General features: G+C 36.7%; 2 protein-coding genes across 4 annotated transcripts in view; one reads left to right on the forward strand and one right to left on the reverse strand.

Moving 5' to 3' along the window:
- LOC115212100 (thymocyte nuclear protein 1-like) overlaps positions 1-5,185 on the reverse strand; it is a 68,760-nt gene extending 63,575 nt beyond the window's left edge. The window contains exon 1 of the mRNA XM_029780942.2: positions 5,084-5,185. Within this exon, the coding sequence (XP_029636802.1) occupies positions 5,084-5,132 (49 nt within the window). The 5' untranslated portion in view covers positions 5,133-5,185. The remainder of the gene's footprint in view (positions 1-5,083) is intronic.
- Positions 5,186-5,333: 148 nt separating this feature from the next.
- Positions 5,334-27,376, forward strand: part of LOC115212023 (leucine-rich repeat-containing protein 56-like) — a 55,656-nt gene continuing 33,613 nt past the window's right edge. Inside the window, exons 1-4 of one of the 3 annotated variants that reach the window (XM_029780820.2) lie at positions 5,334-5,634; positions 8,194-8,303; positions 13,979-14,132; positions 16,590-16,738. In XM_029780820.2, coding sequence (XP_029636680.1) covers positions 13,986-14,132; positions 16,590-16,738 — 296 coding nt within the window. In that variant the 5' untranslated portion in view covers positions 5,334-5,634; positions 8,194-8,303; positions 13,979-13,985. Of the gene's footprint in view, positions 5,635-8,193; positions 8,304-13,978; positions 14,133-16,589; positions 16,739-27,376 lie in introns of those variants that run through there. The other 2 variants (XM_029780819.2, XM_036503327.1) reach the window with 2 other exon arrangements.

Genomic DNA, 27,376 nt, shown 5'->3' on the forward strand with positions numbered 1-27,376 from the left:
AATGAGTTTAGTAATGGACTACTTCCAATTTGGCAGTCAAATCATTGCTCCCAGTTTGACAGTCAAGTCATTGTTTTAATATCCATTTTCATTTCCTATGACAATGCTCTAACCATCTGTTTCTATGTCTTCCTCTGCTATAAATATATTGTAGTCATTATGCACCATCCTTTAACCTGTACAGTTGTCAGCAGAAGTAATAAACAACAAAATAAAGACGGCTATACAGATATGATATGCTTTGTGTGTCAGCTAGTCAATCAGGGAGTTTATACTTGATTGTTTGACTTGTGAGAAATAGCAGCCAAATTTTCCTCAAATCACACACTACAACCTTTAGAAAGGCTAGAAAAGCCAAGCTCAAATACCTATTATTATATGTCTGTGGAAACACTACTGCTTAAAACCAACACCACTGGCCATGATACTGTCCTTTCCAGAACTCTCAAACAGTGCACTCCAGAGTTCAACCCTGACTATGCCAAACTCTTCAATCCTCTCTCTATAGGGATCTATCCCAGTCATTGGAAACATGCTACAGTGTGTCCTATTCACAAAAAAAGATAACCTCACTGACCCTGCTAATCTTGACCAATCACTAATTTTCAATATTTAAAAGGCAATGGAAATTTAACTATCATCTTCTCCAACACTTTTCTCTCCCCTCAGTGACAACATTACTTGTACATCTTCTGTATAACAAGATCTACCAAGAACTTGTTCTCTACTATGTCCTGCCAGTGACCCTATAACTTTAGCAAAAGCAATTTCACTGAACTTTGAACTTTATAATTATACCCAATGTTTACATATGTCCCCTCCCCACTCTCTCTCCAATACAAGCTACTTGCTACCACCTGTAACAATGCTCACTACTATGCAGAGACCATTTTTACTCTTCATTAACCTTATGTACACACACATCATCTTCATGCAACCTAGACACCTTAAATTAAACCGGCAATGTTTCCATAAACAGAGACATCCAAAACATTCTTCAATGAAGATATAGTAATGTCCCTTGTAAAATATAAACACACGGAGGCAAAGTAACTGAGTTCCTTTCGAGTTTTGGGCCACACAGAGGCAAGGTGGCTGAGCTCCTTTCGAGCATCAGGCCTCATGGAGGTAAAGTGGCTGAGTTCCTTTCGCGTATTGGGCCACATGGAGGCAATGACCAAGACCTTTGGCATTTTGTAATGCTTGAGAAGACCCCTCAAGCTGAGCAAAATCGCAGTCATGGCATATACCTGTATTACGCAAACTAGCACCTGTGTCAGTGGCATGTAAACACACCTGCTGCACTCTCAGAGTGGTTGGCATTAAAAAGGGCATCCAGCCACAGAAAACCATGCCAAACCAGACTGGAGTCTGGTACAGCCTTGCAGTGTGCCAGCCCAGTCAAACCATTCAACCCATCCCAGCATGGACAATGGATGTTAGATGCTGCTGATGACAACGACACACTTTGGTACCAAAAAGCATGCAGTACACTCTGTAAAGAGGTTGGTATTAAGGAAGGAAAACCAGCCACAGAAACTGTGCCAAACTTGATTACAATCCAGTAAATCACTGGATCCTACTGTAACATCCAACCCATGCAAGTACAGAAGACATTAAATGACGATGATGATGCACTTTGGTGCATGTATCATCATCATCGTTTAACATCTGTTCTCCATGCTAGCATGGGTTGGACGGTTCGACCGGGGATCTGGGAAGCCAGAAGGCTGCACCAGGCTCCAGTCTTATCTGGCAATGTTTCTATAGCTTGATGCCCTTCCTAACGCCAACCACTCCGTGAGTGTAGTGGGTGCTTTTTACGTGCCACCTGCACAGGTGCCAGGCGAGGCTGACAACGACCACGGTCAGATTGGTGCATTTTACGTGCCACCGGCACGGAAGCTAGTCAAGGCAGCACTGGCATCGGCCACGATTCGGATAGTGCTTTTTACGTGCCACCGGCACGGAAGCCAGTCGAAGTGGCGCTGGCATCGGCCACGATTTGGATAGTGCTTTTTACGTACCACCAGTCCAGGGCATCTGCCGGGTGCCAGTCATAGGATTGGTTCAATTTTGATTCCGATTTCACTTGCCCCAACAGGTCTTCGCAAGCAAAGGGGGGTTGGCATGGGTGCCTGTCGTCGGATGAGGTTCGATATCGACTTCGCTTGCCTCAACAGGTCTTTGTGTGTCCAAGGGAGGAAAGGCATGCATAAGTGGGCTGGACTCACTTGTCCAGCCTGGTCTTCTCACGCACAGCATATTTCCAAAGGTCTCGGTCGCTGGTCATTTCTTCAGTGAAGCCTAAAGTTCAAAGGTCGTGCTTCACCACCTCGTCCCAGGTTTTCCTGGGTCTACCTCTTCCACGGGTTCCCTCAACTGCTAGGGATTGGCACTTTTTCACACACCTATCTTCATCCATTCTCGCCACATAAACCAAAATGAATTGTTAAATATTATTTTGAAAATTTGCTGTTTCAGACTATAAAGTGCTCTAAATTCACAGCAAAATGGTTCTGTGAGCAATAACCTCATGAGAAAAACCCCTTCTTCACTAACCTCTTTGCAGCCAACTTGATGCTGCGCATGCTTGGCAAATCTTCAAACTTATCCCCTTCCATACTTCCAGACCTACTAACTTGTATATACATGCACCAAGTATGAAAGTACCTCCAATTGCTTCAAACCAACATGAACACTAATCAGCACAATGTCCTTTTCATTACTCTCAAACATTGCATCCTAGAGCCACCCTCTAGATTTACCAAACTCTTCAACCTCTCCTTTTCTACTCACTGATCTTTATCAACACAAAACAATGTGTCCAAGAAAGACAACTCTTCTGACCCTGCCAGCTATTGCCTTCAACCTCTAACCATCAACAATGACGTTCTCCAACAGTTTGAATATCTCTTTTTAACGACTACTAGTATGGTTACCATATGGTAACCAGTGTCAAGAGCCATGGTTACTGTTTCTTCCACATCAAGTCTAAATACCCTCCTCAGTAACAGTGGGTGGTTTTTGTAAATCCTATAAGTGGTGCCAAATAACCCTGGAACAGATCCAGCCCCAGCTTTTGCTTCCATTGCCCTCACATTGTTGAAAGGGGTGCTGAGTTTGAACATTGGCTGTGGGAAGATACAATCTCCCAACAAAATATTTCTTCTGGGGATACTGTGCAGTGTTGCTACTCTGCTCTCCACCTCTTCCTTGGAACAAATCAGTTTTGCACTTTTTGGCTTACCAAGGAGGTCAGCTACAAACTTGAAGGATTGTTAAAAAAAGGCCTTTCTTTGCTTTCACCTATCTCTCTCTCTTTCTGTTTTTTTTCGGAGCGACTCTGCTCTGTGAAGCTGGAATGGATTTCTTTCATAAGTCTGAGCTAAGCTAGTTTTAAGCCATTTTTTCTTATCTGCTTTTTCCACTTTTTCTTTATCTGTCTCAGCTCTTTCCTCAATTCAGCCAGCTGATGCTGCCTCCAGCTGGGACCATGCTGTTTGTTAGTTTTTCTTACCTTCATACCAAAGGCATCTTGGAATGCCTGGTGCACCACTTTTCAGAATGTTGTCCAAGTTCCTGTCCAACTGAGCCCACCACAGATCTGTTACTCAGGAAATTCAGACATAGTTTGTTCTCAGAGCCCTCAAGGCTTTCAGATTCAGCTGCTCTTTTTGTGCAATAAGCAAGTTGAGCAGAGAGGCCCTGATCTTCCTCCTCTTCTGATAAGCAGTTCTAATACACCCAGACCAATGGCTTTGGGTAGTATCCAATGATTTGTATTGTAGTTGCTTACTGCATTTTAATTTACTTAGATGAACTTTCATGTTACATTCACTCCTGTATACTTGCTTTGTGTCCAATTATATAGACTGAAAACTCTTGTTAAAATTGTTAACCAGATGTTCTATCTTCTTTTGCAGATTATCCTCCTCACCCCTCTTCAGTCTGCCTTGGGGTGTTCTATCTGACCCTAACACTGCCGTCTTTCTAAGTTGTCGTCCATTTTTTCATGGATATCAGTGAGTTTCCCCCCAACGGTCACAACATTACAGATAAAATAAATATCTGTTTCTTTATTGCCCACAAGGGGCTAAACATAGAAGGGACAAACAAGGACAGACAAACGGATTAAGTCGATTACATCGACCCCAGTGCGTAACTGGTACTTAATTTATCGACCCCGAAAGGATGAAAGGCAAAGTCGACCTCGGCGGAATTTGAACTCAGAACGCAACGACAGACGCAATACCGCTAAGCATTTCGCCCGGTGTGCTAACGTTTCTGCCAGCTCGCCGCCTTATTAAATAAATATCGGAGACGCTTTGTCCCACACAGAAACTGCAGGATGTACTTCGGAAATCTTTCTGTATGATTAACAGATATCACTGGGTCATAAGCGTTCCATTTCCGGCCACATAATATATCTGTCCCTCCCATATGACAACACACTCTGTTGAAATACTGCATGCCTGGTCATGGACTTCAGTGAAACTTCCACATAATATATCCCTATTTTTCTAGATCCTTCATTTTTCCTTCGATATCTTCAACCAAAAGATCGCCCTCGTATTTTTTTAGCGCATGATAAAAAAAAAAATCAATCTTGCACTATGATTATTAGGTTCCGAATCTGGTGTGCAAAACAAAAATCCGAAGAAATAATTTTAAAAGGAAGTAAGGAGTGGGTTAAAATCACGCTTAAACAAAAGTGCCTGTAATTCAGCATGTTATATATGAAAACTGAGTATATATTAAGAGATATAAGGACTGGGCGATTGCTTTATTGTTTTCACATATAAAAATGGGCGAAAGTAAAGAACACGTACACCCGGTGTTTAGGATTAGGGTTTTTGTTACGCCGAAAACGGATAGTATACGTATTTTTTACCTTCGCCATGAAGATGGGTGTAGTGAAGAGGATGCAACATTTAAACAAGAGATAGTTTACGTAAAACAGTCACCGAAAGAAATTTTGATTACATAAAAGGTGTGCAGGTACTCTTATCATAAAAATGATCGATCACAACTGCTCCTGTTCTAGATGAAATATAAATATAGTTTGTAGCCTTTTTCTTACCATGAATTTTAGTTGTTTTTAATTTCTTCTTCGGTGACATCACGCTCATACAAAACCTAAACAGACTAAAATATTTCCCGCCACAAGCTACTGTTATATAACTTTTACACTGTTTCGAAGTAATTAAAAACAGATGTTTTCTTCTCAATTTCATTTCCTTTTATTAAATAATTTAATTCTTATATAGAATAGAAATCAATTTTATAATTATTTCAGTTATACAAATTTGTACGACACTATAGTAAACAGTTGTTGCTTGGCAACGACCCGGTTGCTATGACCGCTGCCGGGCGATAAGCAGAGAAATGCCAACATTTAGAACGAAAATTCTTCACCTGCCAAGATGTGAATTAAACAAAATTATTTACATTTTAGGAGGAAGTGGTAAAACCAACTAAGATCATACAGTTTTTCCCATTTAAAAAAATAATTTACTAAGGTTATTTATCATCTAATGCTGACTTGATATATTTCTACTTGTAAAATTTATAACTCCACAAATGTCTTAAGACAAAATATGTGATAAACCAAATTTACTCTTTTTTGGGGGGGTAAGTAAACATTTTCAAAATTCATTGTTTCCCTTGTCTTTTAATGTAATTTCAAATATTACTCCGATTTGCTTAAAATTACTTTGTAATCTTGAAAAATGCATAAACATTACGGACTTCACTCCGCTCTATGAACCCAAAGCTTTATGGAAAATATTAAGACAAAATAAAAAAGAAGTTGCCACAGGTAGTTAAACAATATGAGTTGAGAGAATTTTATTGCTTTACTTGTAGGTTAGGTGTTTTATGAACGGTCATCTCTAACTAGGTAGAGTTTTTGTGTAAATCACTGACTTCTTAATCGTAAATATTTTGTGTTTTTTTTAATGTTCCACAATGTATATGAAGTACGAAATTACAATGGGTGGAAGCTAGTTCTGATTACTTTGACCCAGGTATGTTGGTACATAGCCTGTTAATATTTAAGTTTTTATGCAGAGAAAGAACTTAACTTAAAAAAGCAAACAAAAAAATAGAGTTAAAAATGAAAACCATTTAAAATGGAAATAGAAGTGCCTGCGCATTTACTGCACATTGCACCATGATACTAAAAATTTATGAAGCATTCGTACCATAGGTGATTGATGATGAGGTACTGTAACAGTCAGTTACCCTCATACACATCATCAAATATTTCAAGGAGATGGAATACTAATAAAATCAATGATTACCTTGTCAGTGGCGCAGCTCTCCAAACACCTTATATTCTACAAGTTGACAAATGTAATTTATCAACTAGAGTATTTCTGTCTTATTTCTTCCCTTCACTATAGTGTTAAGGTTATATGACAAAACAAAAGATGCTTTAACAGTGGTGTTCTAGATGAGGCATTTGCTTCATGCCTTGTAGAAAAAAGTCTATGGGGATCTCCCACTGTCCCTGGAGAATCCTGAAAGCTTCAGGATTAAGGGGATGTTTACTCTGATCAGGACTCATTTAATAATTAAATTTAGTTTACTGTGATGAGCAAAGCAACTTATATTTAGTTGAGTTGATTTTCCTTCCCTGAAACTAACAATTCAAATCCTTTTCATAGTTGTAGAGTTTCATTTACTTATTTATTGGAAAAGAGACTATGCTATCCATCAAAAAGAAGCAAGCATGAATGGGAGAGTTAGAGAGGAACTTTTGTATAAATCCAAACCCCTGAATAATTTAGATAATGCAATCTGAGCAAAGAATTCCAAAATTAGTTTAACATTGACCAAACTTTTGAGTTTCTCATAAATTAGAAAATCAGAGAGTTGTGAGAATCTAAATGAAAACTAGCCCTAAAAATGTACACTAACTTAGAGGTCAACAATTAAGTTCTAAGAATAAAAAAAAACTTTGATGGGGCTCAATTACATCAATGTTCTTGAGTAATTGTTTAAGCTTTGACATCTGGGTTTGAAACCAAGACCAGAAGTTAAGGTTTCAAAGGAGGTAGACACCATAATGGAAAGGAAGAACTTGGTGAAAAGCTCCATCATAGTTTGACATTGTATAGATCAGGGGTGGGCAAACTTTTTTGATCGCGGGCCGCACAGTGCGTCTTTGGAACCTTGGCGGGCCTCATTTATAAAAATCAAGTGAAAATATTGTGAATTACCATACAGTTACGAAGTATCTGCATAGAAGTTGGGATTCATAAAAGCTCTCGGCGGGCCGCATGAAAACCTATGGCGGGCCGCATGCGGCCCGCGGGCCGTAGTTTGCCCACTCCTGGTATAGATGAATAGTTAAGTATTCAATGTTCACATTTGGAACTTTTAATTTCAAAATCCTTACAACCAAGTTCCTCAGTTACCAATTTTACTGTAGCAAGCACACTAGCTGGAAAGGATCCACTAAAGAAGTTTCACCAAGGTCCCAGTGCAAACAATGCAAGACCAAGTAAGCCACCATGTTGATCTCCTGAGGCAGAAAGAAACCCTAGCCACTAAAGGATAGATGAAAGAGCTTCCAATAAGCTTAGCAAGCAAAGTGGTAGAGCTCTGGACCCTTTTTCAATGAATTAAGAATGATATTGTGTCTGAGTGAAAGCATTTTATAAAATTGAGTTTTGAGAACTTCTCCAGGGTCCTCAGAAGTATTACTTACATATGTCCTTACAGTGTGGACAGTTGCTTTGCATTCTAGTTTTGTGCCAGCCTCAAGCTGTGGCTGTGAATTCCAAAGAGAAGTAGAAAACCAATGACAAGTACACTTTCCAGTTATGGTATCTCAAAAGTACACTCGACAGCTTAAAGAGTGGAGATTGCTATTAGGTTTAAGGTGATCTTAGTACCTAATAACTAGGGACATGTGTAGAGGAGACTTCTAATGATAATGAACATAAAGCTTAATGTTTGTTTTGAATTGAGAATTTGTAAGCTCAAATATCTTATGCTTCTGGTGGTACACATACAAAGTGGATAAAGGATCATATAACCAGCAAATATTGGTGATTCTTGTCCTTTCACCTCAAATAGACCAAAAAAGAACATATATTTGCTTTAAGCAATGCAAGTAATACTCTGTTTTATACAATTGATAACTTGTTTGTTATTTTACAAAGCTGAATTCAACTCCTACAGGTTCAAAGAAAACATGCCAGCAAATATCCTTCAGACCAGAACTTCATAATTGTCTTAGACGACTATGCCGTTGATTTAAGCTACATCTGTTAAAGTCACATATTGCGAGGGTATGTATGCAACGTGATAGAACCAAATGCTGAACTTTCAAAATGTCTTGCATAGTTTTATTATGCTGTCAATTGATGTCTGTAGAGATGCAGTTTTGCATTTGTGTATGTATGCATATTCAAATATACACACAAACATGATATAATGATAGTTAATCAAATTCAACAATGACCTAGCTGCTAGAAGAAAAAATATATATAAATTAAAGAAAGAGATATAAAATGAAAGAAAGAAATAAAGAAGAAAACAGAAGATGCTTAAAGTTATATCCATTTATTGGGGATTAATAAGGGCTATGACTTCAGTCACATGGCACCTCCACAGGAGATGCCTTTGTGCAGAGGAGCAATGAACCACAGCTGCTCCTAGCCATACTACACTTTCTGAGTACCTGAAGATACAGAAATGATGGTATTTCATTGTCATGAATGTGTGATATGTGTACTTCTGCAGTGGAAGTTCTACCATCTGTGACTCCAAGAAGTTTCAATGAAGTCCATGACCAGGCATGCAGTATTTCACCAGAGGGTGTTGTCATATAGGAGGGACAGATAACTGCAACTGCTCCTGCCTGATCTACACCTTCTGTGCATCTGAAACTTCGTTCTGAGTTCAAATTCCGCCGAGGTCGACTTTGCCTTCCATCCTTTCGAGGTCGATAAATTAAGTACCAGTTATGCACTGGGGTCGATATAATCGACTTAATCCGTTTGTCTGTCCTTGTTTGTCCCCTCTGTATTTAGCCCCTTGTGGGTAGTAAAGAAATAGGTATTCATATGTTATAAATGTTTATAATATCCCAACCACAACAACAAGACTATTTGACTTTTAGTTGGAGGTCCGTGTCACACAGTTCTATTTGCTAGATATAGGTGCCAAATTAGCGCAAGCTTTTTGTCTTTTGAACTAAAAATGTGTTGTATACACATCATACTCATTCTCTTGCTCTTACTGAGTATGTCCAGTGAGTGGCAAGATAAGGTCAAAACAACTGAACTTGTGTGAAAATGCAATCTCTTGCTAAACTGTGTAAAGAGTGCCATGTAACTTGGTGTGTGTCGAAGCCATAAAACACTATTCCAGATGTTTGCCCTGCATTATGACTTCTAGCCCAGCATTACAGTATGTACCGGTTTCCTCGATTGGTTTGCTATCACCAACTTTGAAGCTGTGGGAATGAAGGTTACTTACTGCTTCCATGCCTCATTTGAATGAAACAAAATCATTCCACTAACTATACACACATATACATAATATGCATGTATACACATTATTAGATACATTTGAGTTCATCTGCCCTTTGACATTATTTTTGAAATTGCTTTCCATCTGTGAGAGAAAGAGAGAAGCTCCAGAATTGTTTTTAGTTTTAAAATTTTAATGTCTGGGATAGTTTATATACTTTACCTTTTATTATAAAATAAATGTTAAGATTTTAATGTAAATTATTACATGATATTTATCATAAATACTAAATTTATACAAAAATAGAAATAGGTCAAGTGACGGAACTCAAAAGCCATACACTTGCCATTTACTAAATAACTATGATACTGATTGCTCTACAAGGCACTTACCATCCAATTTCTTTAAATTGGATAACCAGGTGCAGGAGTGTCTGTGTGTGGTAAGTAGCTTGCTTACCAACCACATGGTTCCAGGTTCAATCCCACTGTGTGGCAAGTGTCTTCTACTATAGCCTTGGGCCAACCAAAGCTTTGTGAGTGGATTTGGTAGATGGAAACTGAAAGAACCCATCATATGTGTGTATGTGTTTGTCCCCACTAACATCACTTGACAACTGATGCTGGTGTGTTTACGTCCCCATAACTTAGTGGTTTGGCAAAAGAGACTTATAGAATAAGTACTAGGCTTACAAAGAATAAGTCCTGGGATCGATTTGCTCAACTAAAGGCAGTGCTCCAGCATGACCGCAATTAAATGACTGAAACAAATAAAAGAATAATTTGTTTCTGTCAGCAAACAAATCGATATGTGGTTCAAACCTTCCCAGCAGCTTCTTTTGACCTTTTCTTTCTCAAATTAGTGCTAATAATATCAAATATTTATCAGGACACCATTCTTTTTTCTAATGTCCCTTTTATTTACAGACTGGCCCTATAATTTCAAAATTAATTGCATCCTCTTTGATTTTATGAAGCCCAACTTTTATGCAACTGATGTTGAGATACTTAGTTACTTGGCAAAATGTCCCAAACACGGAAGTTATGGTCCAAATGTAAAATTTATATATTCATCATCATGTGTTCCCTTTCCATTTATTTAAAAATAATTATATATGTGTTCTGAACAAATAACCTCCACAAAGAGCAGCTACTGTTTTCTTTCCCTGAGAAATCCATTCAGTTTATTATGCTTGGGTTCCATTGATGTCAGAATCAGTACAATCTCAGCAATGTTCTCTGCCTTTGTGCTTGTGTTTACTTTCATGTCATTGTACCCCCCCAGATTTATTATATGTATATTACCCTCCCAGATTATCTATCTTACCCATTACTCACAAGTAAATATGACATGCTTCTTGTACCATGCTTTTGCTAACTGCTATTGGTATTTATGTAGTTACAAGTAGATGTATGACATATCCTCAAATAGAAACAACACAAAATAATGTACCTTGCTCATATATATATTTCTTTATTGACCACAAGGGGCTAAACATAGAGGGGACAAACAAGGACAGACAAAGGGATTAAGTCAAATACATCGACCCCAGTGCTTAATTGGTACTTTATTTATCAACCCCGAAAGGATGAAAGGCAAAGTCGACCTTGGCGGAATTTGAACTCAGAATGTAACAGCAGACAAAATACTGCTAAGTATTTCACCCTACACGCTAACATTTCTGCCAGCTCACCGCCTTGCTCATATATAATCAAACACATGAATTTATGATCGTTAGTCACTGATCAGAATTAATGATTATGTGACAATTTTTTATGTGATACTGTTTTGGTCTTTTATGCATTAAGCATTTGGATGGGACCCTTTTTTAATCCTGTAGAATTAACCTTAAGAACTGAGATGTTATATACTTGTTGGAACTTCATAATGGACATCAAGTATAGTATATTTTATCAATAAACACTATGTATTTCAACTATATATGTGTATGTGTGTGTGTGAATGTTTACAATTTATACAGTTACAGCACTGTTTGCAGCTCAACTACAAGTGGTGACATCATATGTGGTTGGGTTGCCACAGGTGACATTTGTTGACATTTCCTGTCAACATCACATCTGCTAGTTTTGTACTTGTGAATTCCACTGAAATAAAACATCACTTACTGTAAAAATCCTGCTTCAGATATTCCTTCCCCACTTTGTCTAAGCTCTATTAGCATGGAAAAACTAATGTCAAATGAACAAGCTAAAGATATGTACACTTCTCTCAGAGAATTAACCCTGAGTGTTTCATCTGTTTGGCTATCAACTGGTACCAAATATATATTTTGAAAATTTCTGTATTAACCAACACTGATAACATGGGAGAAAATGGATATAGAGGAATAAATAATATTTGAAGGTTTAAAATTTTATTGAACAATAAATCTTGACTATTCTGTTAAAAACTGATAATTTATACAGTTATGTTATTATTAATGTAATTGATGTGGAGATGCGTGGCTTAGTGGTTAGGGCATTTGGCTGACAAAAATGAGTAGTACCTGTATTTCAAAGGGCCAGCCTTGTTACACTGTGTGTCACGCTGAATCTACCTGAGAACTATGTTAAGGGTACACATGTCTGTGGAGTGCTCAACCACTTGCACGTTAATTTCATGAGCAAGCTGTTCTGTTGATCATATCAGCTGGGACCCTTGTCGTCGTAACCGACAGAGTGCTCCTACTACTACTAATGTGGAGAGCAATAAAGAGCTAACTAGAAATAAATATAAAGTGAGGAAAAACAATATTAATTAATTACTAATATTTTCTTGGGTTAGTGCAGGAGACAAATCTTAGTCCTGACATATTTTAGTCTTATTCTGATCTCATCTGCAAAGCATAGACTTCACTATACTTGATGAAAGAATCACCAAGTAAACGAACTTGATTGTACAGTAATTTGTTGATACAGAAAAACAGAACAATTTAAAGATGGTGTCTAAATTTAGTATTCTACTAACTTACTGAATTAAATTTACATAACATGGTTGGACTTAAGAAAGAGATACCACCATAAAACATTTTACTGTAATTGTATATACTATGATGGCTCAAATACTTAAAAACTGCTCAACTTACTGACCACAGCATGGTCAACAGTTTATTCTAATAATTTGTATATCTAAGATTGAATCAAATATGAGTAAGTCAGGAAGTTACAAAATGAAACTACAATTGCTAAAACTGATATATTATGTAATTGCCTTAAGCAATCAAAGAGAGATTGGTTATTTTTTTTTATTATATTTATTATGGTTCAAGGAAACAAGTTCATTCATGTTCTAATATTGACTGTTTTCCCCCCCTGTGAGGTGATATAAACCATTGTACAAAGATTTGGATTTTGTCTGACAAGCAATCGTTATTTACATAAGCATTAGAAATTCCACCTCATTACTGAATTTACAAAGTTTAACTGTGAGGTGGAGGAACAAAAACCTTCATAAAAACATTTAGCAAAGAATCATGAAAACTGAATAAGCAGTAGCATAAATTTGTGTTATTATTGAGTCTCAGGGTGACTTGTGAAACAGCTAACAAATCAAAATGTTTGGAAGAGATCCAATAAATTAATTTTCACTTTGATCTGAGATTTATATTACATACCGTTATCATTTAAGAATTGTTTGTGTAGCACTCAGTGTAAAAGTTAGGACATGTCACATCTAGTTTGCTGTCAAATATAGTTTTGTATAGCTGATGATGGCAATAGATCAGGGTGTAGGTTTGGCTTGGCCTGTGCAGGTTAGACATGTTTGTTTGAGATTTATTAGTAAAGCGGGTGGTAATTCAGCAAGATTGTGTCATCTCTTTAATAGAAAAATAAGAAACGGAATTTAGTAAATTAGATGAATGTTGTGCCATTAAACATGGAAAATCAATACATTGAGAAACAATCATTTCTATCTTTGACAAAATATAAATTTCTTTTCACAAGCTACAAAGATAATTTGGTAGCAATTGTCATATCAATTTACGTGACAGTGATAAATATGATTTTAATTTACTGAATCCTGAAGTATGTAGTATAAAGATGAAGTTAGTGAAACTTGAATTTTAGACAGACGGAGAAAACTCGTTATGTTTTGTATCAACTTGACTACCTTTCTTTTACTATAGTATAAAATAAAAGCATCATTAAGTGTTCCATGTTTCTTAACAGTATATCCTAAAAGAACACTCTCCACTTGTAAATGTAACTTTTCATCTTTGCCATAACTTGTTATAACTTGTTATTCATAATAGATTACTCCCCAGAACTTTGAGCAAATTGGTTTTATTTCTGTTATTTAATTTCTTGAGCTGTACTCATTGAGAAGACAAAGCATCAGACACCTTGTTTTTTTCTATGTTTTTCTAAATATTTTTATTTTTAAATATCACTGCAGTTTTTACACTATACCGTAGAACACACACACTCTCTCTCACACACACACACCTTTATGTAATGTATATAATTAAGATGTCTTTATTTCATTTCAGTTTAGAGATGGTTGATCATTCTGAGCAATCACAGAGTGTATTGGCTCGGGGAGTGAAGATCACAGAATTTTCTCAAGACCAGATCAATCCACAACCAGTGAACTGTGAGGAAACTGATATTTTGTTACGACAGTATCTCTCTCCAAGAAAACTGGTAAATTGTTTTTAGAAATTTTAATTTTCTATTTTTGAAATGACTTTTCTGAAACATATGTAGATATGACATGAACAGAAAATGAGTCAGTATATATACATAAATATGTATGTATGTGCAAACTATATTATATATATATGAAATAGCCATCTATGTATCATACCTATATATACATGGTTGACAGGCAAGATACTGTGGTTTTCATCCAAGATAAAATTCTTATAGACGTACCATATTAAAAACGCCATATATATATTGGGAATTTCTTTCAGTTTTGGTCCATTTACAAGGCTTTGGTTAGTATGGGGTTATATTAGAAGACATTTGCCTTGTTACTCCAGGCTGACCAAAGCCTTATGAATGTACATAAATGTGTGTGTGCTTGTGCATGCAAGTATGTGTGTGTGTTTGTGTTTGTGCATGCAAATGTGTGTGTGTGTGTATTTATGCCTGTTTACATATAGATAAGACTGAGCTGTCAGAATCATTAGCATGCTGGGCAAAGTGCTTAGTGGTATTTCGTACATCCTTACTTTCTAAATTCAAATTTCACCAAGGTTGACTTTAACTTTCAACCTTTTATCATCATCATCATCATATAACATCCATTATCCATGCTGGCATGGGTTGGATGATTTGACCAGGCTGGCATGCTGGAAGGCTGCACCAGACTCCAGTCTGATTTCAGAGTCAATAAAATAAGTACCACTTGAGCACTGGGGTTAATGTAATCAATTTAACTACTCCTGGGTAAGAGTATAAAAACTGCACCTCTCTGCTAAGTCATATTGAGCCAGTCTGACGGAGCAGGCTCATCAAACCAGTATAATCTCTTGGAGGAAAGAACATGCTGAGTCCTTCATTCTGCAGTGGACTGAACAGAGAAAGTCCATTCCAATCCATATTGCACTCTGTTGGTTATGATGACAAGGGTTCCAATTGATCCAATCAATGGAACAGCCTGCTCTTGAAATTAATGTATAAGTGGTTGAGCACTCCTGAAATACATGTACCCTTAATGTAGTTCTCAAGGGGAGGTTCAGTGTGACACAGAGTGTGACTAGGCTGGCTCTTTCAAATACAGATACTACTCATTTTTGTCAGCTGAGTGGACTGGAACAATGGGAAATAAAGTGTCTTGCTCAAGGATACAACATACCACCAGGTATTGAACTCATGACCTTACAATCATGAACCAAATACCCTAACCACTCAGCCACATACCTTTACTCCAACCCATACATGTATGTATGTATATCATTGTTCATCGTTTAATGTCCACCTTCTATGCTGGCATATATATTTATAATTTAATAAACACAGTATATATTTTTTGAGTTACTAATAGCTTCATGTGATGCAAACACCTCAGACAGCATTTTTTATCATGTCTGGTGCCTTCACACAATCCTCAAGCTATATCAGGATATAGCCTGAGGATTGCATGAAGGTACCAGACGTGATAAAAAATGCTTTATTGCATGAAACAATTAGTAGCTCATAAAAATATATATTGTGTTTCTTCCCTCTCTGTTAGAAGGTACAAGCATTTACACACACATGTACACACACGGCGGTAACTTCCCCCTGACAAATTCAATTACAAGGCTTTGGTTGGCCCGGGGATATAGCGGAAGACACTTGCCCAAGGTGCGACGCAGTGGGACTGAACCTGAAACCATGTAGCTGGGAAGTAAGCTTCCTAACCACACATCTCTCACCTGATGAAGTACTTTTTTTTGTTAATCAAAGTGTACGGTATTATATATCCATTATGACCAATCTTATCAACCGGTTTTGCATTTGGGATTCAAAAGAGTGTTCGGTAACTGTCTGATTATGTAACCTTGTGCTCTTCAGTGGTAGCTGTTGTGGAATGAAATATGGCAACTGCTTTCTGTTGTTGGAGGTGAATAGACACATCTGGTTTGTGGTTGCTGTGAAAAAGATTATAAAATAAAATGAGCTATGGTTAAGTTGTCTCTTGGTACAAAATCATCAACTGTGGGAGTGGTTTTGTTGCAACTCAGCAAGAGGTTTCTGGAAAAAAAGTTTATAGGAAATGTGTGTATTTGTAAGTTTGATGTTCTTGTGGCAATGGAGTGTATGTAGTGTTAGTATATATGTATAGCCATTGCAGTGGGACGGGGGTATACACATCTGTGTTCATTAGTATGTTTTCTTTCTTTTATGTACATACGTATGTATGTACATATGTATATATATATGTACATATGGTATAGATGTATGTATGTACGTATGTATTTATGTACATACATACATACACACAAAATTGACTGGGTAAATATCAGTTGTTGTTGTTAGGTGAGTTCCAACTGAGCAAAAAAAGTACGTGCATATGTACTTTGCTCATTCAGAACTCACCTGGGGTTAATCAAAAACAACAACAGCAACAATTGATATTTACCCAGTCAATTTTGTCCTCTTTAATTTCAGTGTCTGTTGTCTGGAGTTGATGACCTCGAAGATGTGAAAACCCTTGACCTGAAAGTGGACACATCAGAAATGAGTCTTGGAAACTTTGGCTCCCTTGTTCCAAATCTGTGGGAATTAAAACTCTCTACCAGTATCATACACTCAATTAGGTAGGTTAACCCTAATTTTTCTGCATGGAATCAAGATATTTAATATCTAGTAGGTACAGGTGTGTGTGTGTGTGTGTAGTTACACAGCTTGCTTCCCAACCTTGTCTTGGATGCAGTCTCACATTGTGGTACCTGTCTTCTAGTATAGCTCCAAGCTAACCAAACTTTTGAGAGTGGATTTGGTAGATGGAAACTGAAAGAGGCCCATCATATATGTGTGTGTGGGTGTGTGTGTATCAAGGATGTATATTCTGGGTGTGCTAGATGTGTGCTGCACTCCCATAGAAAATGGCAAATACACTAGAAACACTACAAGTTTAAGCAGTATCAGAAATACACAGTTTTATGCCTAATTTGAGTAATATTCTTTTCTACTCTAGACACAAGGCCCAAAATTTTGGGGGAAGAGGCCAAGCGATTAGATCAACCCCAGTATATAACTGGTACTTAATTTATCGACCTCAAAAAGACGAAAGACAAAGTCGATCTTAGCGAAATTTGAACTCAGTATGTAAAGACTGACGAAATGCTGTTAAGCATTTCTCCTGGCGTGCTAACGTTTCTGCCAGCTCGCCGCCTTTAACTTGAGTAATATTAATGTTAGTCATAGTATGGTCAGTTTGGCAGCACACATGATGAGAGCAACCACCATATGCCATTGATATACATATATGTAAAGGTAAGATTCAAGGATCAAGGTGTAAGAAGCTAGTTAGCTTCAAGCAGTCCGTAGAAGGTATACAAAACAACTTGCAAGAACAATAGTGGGTTATTGATGTAGAAGGTTGTAAATTTTTCCCATATTGAAGTTTGATAAACTGAAAAAAATTATTTTATAGTTTATGGTTAGTAGCTGGGTTTGCTGTGTATGCAATTTATATATATATATATATAGAAAGAGAGAGAGAGAGAGAGAGATATTATATAAAATCCGTTCTGTCTGTCTGTCTTCTAGGATCTCGGGCATCTTCCATCCGATTGCACTCAAATTTGATATATAGATACCGACGGCATAAGGGCGTGCATAAGTCTTGAAAAAATTACAAAAATCGATTCCAGGTGAGAGTGCAATCAATAAAACCGTGGCAACGTGCATTTGTACACGCAAGTGCATTTGTACTCGCAAGTGCATCAGCTGTTGCGATCGATACTACGCATACACAAGAAAAATGCACGGTGTCTCAAATTTAATTAAGTCAGCGTTTCTCAAAGGGGAGGCCTATGGGACGGTTGGACATGTTGTTTTGAGAAAATTTGATTTAAATGTTTGACAACTCAGCACCGTCCATTGGACGCGGGGGGTGGGGGGCATTTTGCTCATATAGATATATAGATATATAAGTATATGATTTAAGTTATAGAACGAAGTTCGACAAATTCAATCATATTTTTCATAAATGGAGGAGATTAGATGTTAATATGGGATAAAATATTTATTCAATTCGCCAGACAATCGTTTCGTACAGAAACACAATAAATTCATTTTTAGAATCTGTATTGTCAAAGATTACTCGTCTGCAGCACAGTAAGAAAAAATAAGCACTTAATAAAGAAAAAGGTGGACTTCAGAATTACGTGGGTACTGTGTTCTTACTAATTTTTAATGTGTAATTGCTCTAGGAGTCATGTCTATTTAAAACACGACTAATGGGTAACGGTTAGATGATGATATTTTTTTGTTTTTACTTGTTTCAGTCATTTGACTGCGACCATGCTGGAGCACCGCCTTTAGTCGAGCAAATCGACCCCAGGACTTATTCTTTGTAAGCCCAGTACTTATTTTATCGGTCTCTTTTGCCGAACGGCTAAGTGATGGGGACATAAACACACCAGCATCGGTTGTCAAGCAATGCTAGGGGGACAAACACAGACACACAAACACATACATATATATATACATATATATATACATATATACGACAGGCTTCTTTCAGTTTCCGTCTACCAAATCCATTCACAAGGCATTGGTCGGCCCGGGGCTATAGCAGAAGACACTTGCCCAAGATGTCTCGCAGTGGGACTGAACCCGGAACTATGTGGTTGGTTAGCAAGCTACTTACCACACAGCCACTCCTGTGCCTATGAAACATATGAAATATATGTAACATAGAAATATAGGTAACTTTCTCTCTATAGATAAGTGTAAACGAGCTAGTTTTAAACTCCATATAAGACGTAAGAAGCAAGTGGGGTTGAAAATCCAAATACGGAAGTATGGAATTTTTAAATATCGGAGACTGAAATTTATATTTGATCGTAATAATCATTTCGGCTTTTTTATAAATTAGAAAAAATGGTTAAGAGCCTTCGTTTATAATAGAATGTTTATGTAAATAATATGTCAGAAATGTAGAAAGATATAATTTACAGAAAGTAGTTAAAGCAGTAAATATTAGATACTAATAGGGGGTTAATACAACAATATAAGGAAAGTATAAAAAGTATAAGGATAATAAATAAAATATGAAGATTGGGTGGTATTTTACTTACAATATTCACTGCTAAAACTATGAAACATCTTTAGAATGGAATATATATATATATATATATATATATATATATATATATATATATATATATATATATATATTAATAATTTTAGGGTAGCAAAAAAATTCTAGAAAAATTCTCCACTACCAGTGGTCTAGCGAGAGGGAAAAAATAGTCAATAGACTATATAATATACATTTAAACACATAAGAGATGGCCATAATAGGACATCTGACTCACTAGAAAGAGCAGTTAAACTAATAATTGTAATCCTGAAATGGAAAGAGAAATAAAAATGTTCACCCTATCTTTCCTGGACTATGCATAGTTTCGGCAATCTTTTGTAAATAAAATAAAATTATTTTCATTTACGATTGGCGTTGCCATCTTCAGCAGGAAGCCAATTATTAGTGGTTTGGAGTTTATATATATATATATATATAGATAAAACTTATTTGGAAGTGGATGCGTGGCGTTCGATCATATAATAACTTACCTTCGAAACACGGAGTAGTCGAAACAGGGGCAACTGAAGAAGGGGAATATTCCTCGTGTTGTATGTCTTGTACTCTGTTTTTTCATTGTTTGAAAAAAGTCCGTTCCCATGTTTTTGTTTTTGTTTTCGTTTCTCATTGTGTTCATTTTTTGGTGTCCTGTACCAATATATGCATGTATATATATATATATATATACATGTAGGTATGTACATATATGTATGTATATATGCATATGTTTTACTTATTATATATATATATATATATATATATATATATATATACAGACAGGGGAGATAACTGCCTCACTTCTCTAGGATCACTAGACTAGACTAGTTTTGCCTATCATGCATGTTTGTATACCTTTGTGCTGTTGTCATGTGACGGTTGTAAATGAGCCTCATCGTCATACAAACAAGGTTGTTCATCTCCAGTCTTATGTGAAAAACAAGTCTGGCTATCATCATCATCATTGTTTAATGTCCATCTTCCATGGGTAGGACAGTTGACAAGAGCCGGCCAGGCAGAAAATCTACCCAAGGCTACTGTGTCTGTTTTGGCTGGGATTTTATGGCTGGATGCCCTTCCTAACACCAACCACTCCACAGAACAGGAAAATATTATCTTACTTGGAAACAGGTGAGGGTTGACAACAAAAAGAGCATCTGGCTGTATAAAATTTGCTGCAACAAATTCAGTCTGATGCATGTAAGCCTGGAAAAGTTGAAATTAGATAATAACACTGGTGATGGTGCTGGTGCTGATGATGTTGAAGAAGAAGAGGAGGAGGAGGAAGAAGAAGAAGAAGAAGAGGAGAGAAGAAGAAGAGGAGAAGAAGAAGAAGAGGAGGAGAAGAAGAAGGAGAAGAAGAAGAGGAGGAGGAGAAGAAGAAGAAGAGGAGGAGAAGAAGAAGAAGAACAACAACAACCAATGAAAGAAAATTTTACTGAACACTGGAAATAAAAATCAGGGGAGTGAAGTGCCAAATGGTAAAGCAGCAAGAAACTTTTGGTCTGATATTTGGAGCAAAGATGTTCAACATTAAGAGGGAAACAAACTGATTGCATGAATTTAAAAGTGAAATGAAAAATAGATCAAACAAAAGAATTCAAATATTACAGATGAGAAAGTGAAAAATATACTTAAGAAAATATAGAACTGGAAAACTCCTGGACCAGATGGTGCTCAGAAATTCTGGCTTAAAAATCTAACAACTATGCATAGCTGTATGCAACTGTTTCTTACTGACTAGAGAAAATGGAACACCAACATAGGTGAGAAAAGGAAAGACAGTGTTAATGCAGAGGAACAAAGAAAAGAGAGGGGATGTTAGTAATTATAGGCCTATTACATGCTTATCATTACTCTGGAAATTAATAACTATTCTCATAGCAGATGGGTTGTATAGATTTCTCTATTACCAGAAGAACAAAAGGGATGCAGAAAGAGGAACTATTGGCCTGTTGTATACTGATTGCATGAGGAACTACTGACCTGTTGTATATTGATTGTGTGATATTGAGGTGTGAATAAGAAAGGACTTAATGTTATTTGGATTGATCATAAGAAAGCCTTTTATAATTTTCCATAATGTTGGCTTTTGGATTACCTAAGGGTATTCAGGGTCAATGAGAAGATTGATAGTTGTTTTAGAAAAAGCAATGAAATCAGGGGAAGTAGAACTAAAATATAGAAATGAGTCATTAGAAGTATGTGAATATATGCAGGGGCATATTTCAGATGTACAGGAGTACTTAGCAGGTAGAGCACCCATGAAATGAATTCTTTCAAATGCCAAGAAGGCTCCCTAGAAGTTGTGGCTAACTTCTTTTACTCAGATTACCTAATTAGCAATATAAGTAGGTGTTCTGGAAGTACAATAACTAAAGTAAGAATAAGGTGGGAAAAGTTTGGGGAGCTGTTATTTCTGTTGGTAACAAGAGGTTTCTCTTTCCAAGTGAAGGACAGACAGTATGCTGCAGAATCGTTAGAACGCTGGGCGAAATGTGTAGCCGTTATGTTCTGAGTTCAAATTCCGCCGCGGTTGACTTTGCCTTTCATCCTTTCGGGGTCGATAGATTAAGTACCAGTTACGCACTGGGATCAATGTAATCGGCTTAATCCGTTTGTCTGTCCTTGTTTGTCCCCTCTGTGTTTAGCCCCTTGTGGGTAGTAAAGAAATAGGTATTATGCTGCTTGTGTATAATGTTGCATGGGTAGTAAAGCATAAGCGTTGAATGCAGAGAATGTATCTAGGTTGAAAAAGATGAGGTAATCCTGCTCTGCTGGTTGTGTAATATTTGTGTGCATGAATGAAAGAGTATAAATGAGCTGAGAGAAAGACTGGGTGTAAGAGTAGTCAGATGTGGTGTGTAAGAGAGAGGACTGCACTGGTACAAACATGTGAGGTTTACAGAGGATAACAGTAGGATAAAGAAGTACCAAGTGATACAAGTTTAAGAAAACTATGGGAGAAAATCAAAGTAGAAACAGGAAGAGTGATGAAAACTTAGCTTAAGGGATTGGACTTCTCAAAGGAGCTGATGAAGAGCATCAACAAGTGGTGAAATGTTATGCTGAAAGAAATATACCCAACTATGCAAGCATAAAGAAACAGATGTAAAAATGATGAATAAATTGAAGGATTTTTTTGTTGTTGACATACTTCTTATTTTATATCTTAAGCAAATGGAGTTTGCTTTATTTGATATTTGATACAAATTATATTTTCAAAGATACTTAATAGGTTTCCACCAGATGAGTTAAAAAAAGATCACATACATAGATATGGAATGGTGAAGTAAAATCACTTTGCAGAAACAAAAGTAAATGATATTGAGAAAAAAAATAAGATAGAAAAAATTATAACTAAACCTTATACATAAACATGTATTTACAACTGTACTAAAATGTATTGAAAGCAAAAACTGTAAGTGTATAATTCGTTCAAGGTTAGGGTGGATGAATTCATTTCCGATTTAAACAATTTGGGTTAAGCAAATTGTTATTGTTATTAATTTAAATCTTGTATCCAACTTGAATAGGCAGAACCATGACGAAAGATATTCTAAACATGGCTAGCTTGTCAATTGTTATTCAGTGAATAATCCAGCCTACAATATCAAATGTGTTTTTTTTTTAAGACAGGAGGGCATCATTTGATTATTTGACTACTATTTCTAGAACACTGAACCGCTACTTAGGAACTTCCTCATAAGTAAATTTCTGTTTGGAATGATTACTTGTAACAAGCAATTTTCTGGACATTCATAATTATACTCTTTACTCTTTTACTCTTTTACTTGTTTCAGTCATTTGAATGCGGCCATGCTGGAGCACCGCCTTTTAGTCGAGCAACTCGACCCCGGGACTTATTCTTTGTAAGCCCAGGACTTATTCTATCGGTCTCTTTTTGCCGAACCGCTAAGTGACGGGGATGTAAACACACCAGCATCGGTTGTCAAGCAATGCTAGGGGGATAAACACAGACACACAAACACACACACACACACACATATATATATATATATACATATATACGACAGGCTTCTTTCAGTTTCCGTCTACCAAATCCACTCACAAGGCATTGGTCGGCCCGGGGCTATAGTAGAAGACACTTGCCCAAGATGCCACGCAGTGGGACTGAACCCGGAACCATGTGGTTGGTTAGCAAGCTACTTACCACACAGCCACTCCTGCGCCTATTATATTTGTGTTATACAGAATTTAGTTTCTTAATAGATAAGTATCTTTTTGGTTCTTTAAAGACCAAGAAGTAGACTTTCATACAATGTTGGAGGGTTGGAATAGATGAGTGAACCAGTATTTGTCCTAATCCAATTCTTACTGTTAAGGAATTTAAGAAGACTAACAAAACTGGTAAGTTCATAAAGAAGAGTAAGAAGTTTTGGTCACAGTTTTCAATTAATATTTCATCCCTACTCTATCTTCATCAAATACAATGAAAATAGTAATTATGGCCACAATGTTGATTATCGGAACACTGTAAATTTCCTTATTTAATAAACAAAGTCCCATGATCTGTTAATAAAGTTTAATGTTTGAGAAAGTAGTCCATTCAATGTGTTTACTAATAGGTTTTAATTTCATCTGCAGGGAGCCTGTACATTTTAATCTGCTGGTGAATCACAACCAAGCCTCTTAGTTAGGAGAAGTGATATTAAATAATGCAGTCATACATACCTCTAGACCAGGGGTCACCAAAGGGGGTCCAAGGGACTCCCTAGGGATTGGTGAGGAATTACAGAGGTCAAATGGGGGTCAGTGTTCAAAAGACCAGCTCAATCAGATGAACTGCTTGAAATACTTAGTCAGCGCCATGCTCATCCTTCACATTGAATTTAAAAGATATTCCAGCAATATGATGCGTTTTTCACATTTTCTAACCGTGAAAACAATTTCATAAAAATTGAAAGTTTAATACTGTATACTCATAAATGTAAAATGTGTGTCATTTTCAATAGAATTTCTTAATTTGTCATACATGTATATTTTAGCTAACATTTTAATTGTTAGTTAGTTAGTTAGTTAATTTGGCTCAAAAGCAAATAGCAAGGCCATGTAGGGGGACATGGAGTTAAGTACAGGGTGGTGTTCATGTAAAGAGTTCAGGCCACTTGAGGTCAAGGGAGGCTTTGAACGAAGCGGTCGTCGGCATCTTCACCATCTCGTCTGGCAGCTTGTTCCACGGATCCGCAACCCGGACGGAGAAAGCTCCTCTCCTTCGATTGAGATGAAATCGTCGCAGGTAGAGCTTTTCGGAATGACCCCGCAGCCGACGCCCTGGAGCAGGAGTGAAGAACAGCTCTTTCGAGAGGTTACACTTTCCGCTTATGATTGCTAGCATCAGTACCTGGTATGCATTTAAGATATGGTATGATGGGAGGGTATTGAGATATTTTAAATGAGGAGGGTGGTCGATGCAGAACGAGAAGTGGCTATAGGGGGTTGATGGTTGAAAAAGTTTGGTGGCCCCTGTTCTAAACAGATGGAATAGTTACTGCAAGAATACCTTTGATCATGAGTCTGCTTGATTGAGGTTAACTTTGGTTTAAACTACAACAGTCTTAAAACAAGTATACATGTTCCAAATTACCAGTGAAATATTTGAGTAAGATTCACAATTCCTTGATTAGTTTGAAAATTGAAGCAGATATTCTTGATTTAGAATGAGACAGTGATGAAATAATGAGATAATGAGGTAGAAAAAGTAAAAGGGTAAAAAATGTATGGAATGAAAATAACGTCTTTAGGATAGAAGTAAGCAGGGTGTGTTTTAAATTTGTTAAACAACCAAGGACAAATCTTGTAAAAACAATATTGGAATAAAATAGGAATGTGAAACTTACTTTCATTCAAACTTTCAGTCAAGAACTAGCTACAGCTTCCATTACCTTACAAGTCAATATTGTAAATGTTTTGAAATAAAATGTAATTTTGGCCATGTCTCTAATACCTTATTACTATGGTTGAAAAGCTATGCTCAATCCTGTTTGTGGCTGGTCTACCTTAGAGGTAGCCAGTTGTATGCTTGGATGCAACACTAATGTCCAGCAGCAAAACATTCAAAACTTGCCATGAGGCTGGTTGTGTGAGAGGAGTGTGGCATGATACCTCTCTGTTATCTATTTTTTTTGTTCACAATATTCAGGAATATTTTGTACACACTATTCAGTATCTGGTGGTATGAAAAGTCTATGTACTTAAAACATTATCTATTTCCAGATTTAATAAGGGTAGCTGACAACCTAGTACAGAATTAAAGTAAAGCGAAGTATCTGACTTTAAACTCATTGGGTGTGTTTATGGGATTTGTGTTTGGATAAGACAGGAAAAACAGTGAGTCATGTATGTTGATGTTGTTGCATTTTAGACTATTGGACATGTATCTAAAGGTTTGTTGGGAACTGGATATATAATTTCAGGGGTCAATTAACATGCAACAGATTGAAGCTATGAGCACTTATACTTTTCACATGTTTAAGCAATCTGTAGATTTTGATCTTTTTCTTTCTCTGTATTGATTAAATGGATTTAACTAGTTGTAGTATCTGTGTGAAGGTGTGTGGTTTAGTGGTTAGGGTATTTGGCTTATGATTGCAAGTTTGTGAGTTCAACTCTCAGCAATGCATTGTGTCTTGAGCAAGACACTTTAATTCATACTGCTCCAGTCCACTCAGCTGGCAAAAATGAATAATACTTGTATTTCAAAGGGCCAGCCTTGTCACACTGGATCTTCCCCGAAAACCACGTTAAGGGTGCACATGTCTCTGGAGTGCTCAGCCACATGCATGTTAATTTCACGAGCAGGCTGTTCCCTTGATCAGATCAACTGGAACCCTCATTGTCATAACCGGCAGAGTGCCAGTGCCAATAAGTATCTTTACATAGTTAAATAGTTTTGAAATAACTTACCACTAGCTGACTTCTCCATTTATACAGCTTATTCTTACTTTAGTAATTTATCTGATGAGGAGGTAGGATATTGCACATAGCCTAGGAGAATTGGCATAACTAGGAAAATGTAAGTGTAATAACTGTTGAATTTAATTTTTAGATATTTAAATGTAAAAGGAAAATAAAACCTTTGTAATGCAGTCATATCTTTAGGGAGAATGAGATGTCATAAGAGTTAACAACAACTGTAGCAATTGTAAAGTATTAGTTGGTAATTCATGTTTGAGGGAGATATAGTGTTGCATAGCCAAGTGAAATGGTACTTGTGACACGTAAAAACCTCAGGACACCAACATCAGCAATGTAGCCGATGCTGGTGTCCCTTAACTAAGCACCAATGCTGGTGGCACATAAAGAGGACCTTTTGAATATTAAGTCTCATGGAAGCAATGACAAATGACTGAGACATTTGGTAATATGCCATGCTTGTGTAGAAAACCCATCAAGCCAAGTAAAATAGTAGTTGTGCCAGTGGCATGTAAAAACACCCATTACACTCTCGGAATGGTTGGCATTAGGGAGTGTATCCAGCTGTAGAAACCATGCCAAATGAGACTGGTTTCTGGTACAACACCTCAGCTTACCAGCCCTGGTCAAACTATCTGACCCATGCTAGCATGGACTACAGACATTAAATGATGATGATGATGATTTCTTTTTTAAAGAGAGATTTAATGTTGTGTTTTGAAATTATGTGAATATGTAGGATGCTCTCATTTGCATAAGTTCATTTATGGTTGAAGTGAGTTATTCATTGACATTGAATAGGAAAAGATTCAGTGAGATGACTGAGTTTTGAGATATGTTATCACAAATAGAGATGTTAGGAGACACTAATGACAGGTAATACTTGTGACAGATACAATACTTTTTACAATAACTCAGTTCTTCACAAAATCAACAAAGGAAACAGAATATTAGAATGTGATGTAAAAGACATAATCTCTAGTGGATCTGGTTCAGAAGAATTTAAACTAGAAGTTGCTGAAGAATCAAAAGAATTTAAATGATTATTAAAGATCATCTCTGTTATTTTAGAAATGCAAGGTTGGACGCAGTAAGAACGAATCAATGGTCAATGGTCAGAAATGTTGGGAAATTTTCTTAGGTGTAAGGAACACAACTGTCCATCACAAATAGGATTATTTTTTCATATCGTTGAATTAATTATTTATCT

Source organism: Octopus sinensis, linkage group LG5, assembly GCF_006345805.1.
Source record: "Octopus sinensis linkage group LG5, ASM634580v1, whole genome shotgun sequence".
NCBI lineage: Eukaryota > Metazoa > Mollusca > Cephalopoda > Octopoda > Octopodidae > Octopus > Octopus sinensis.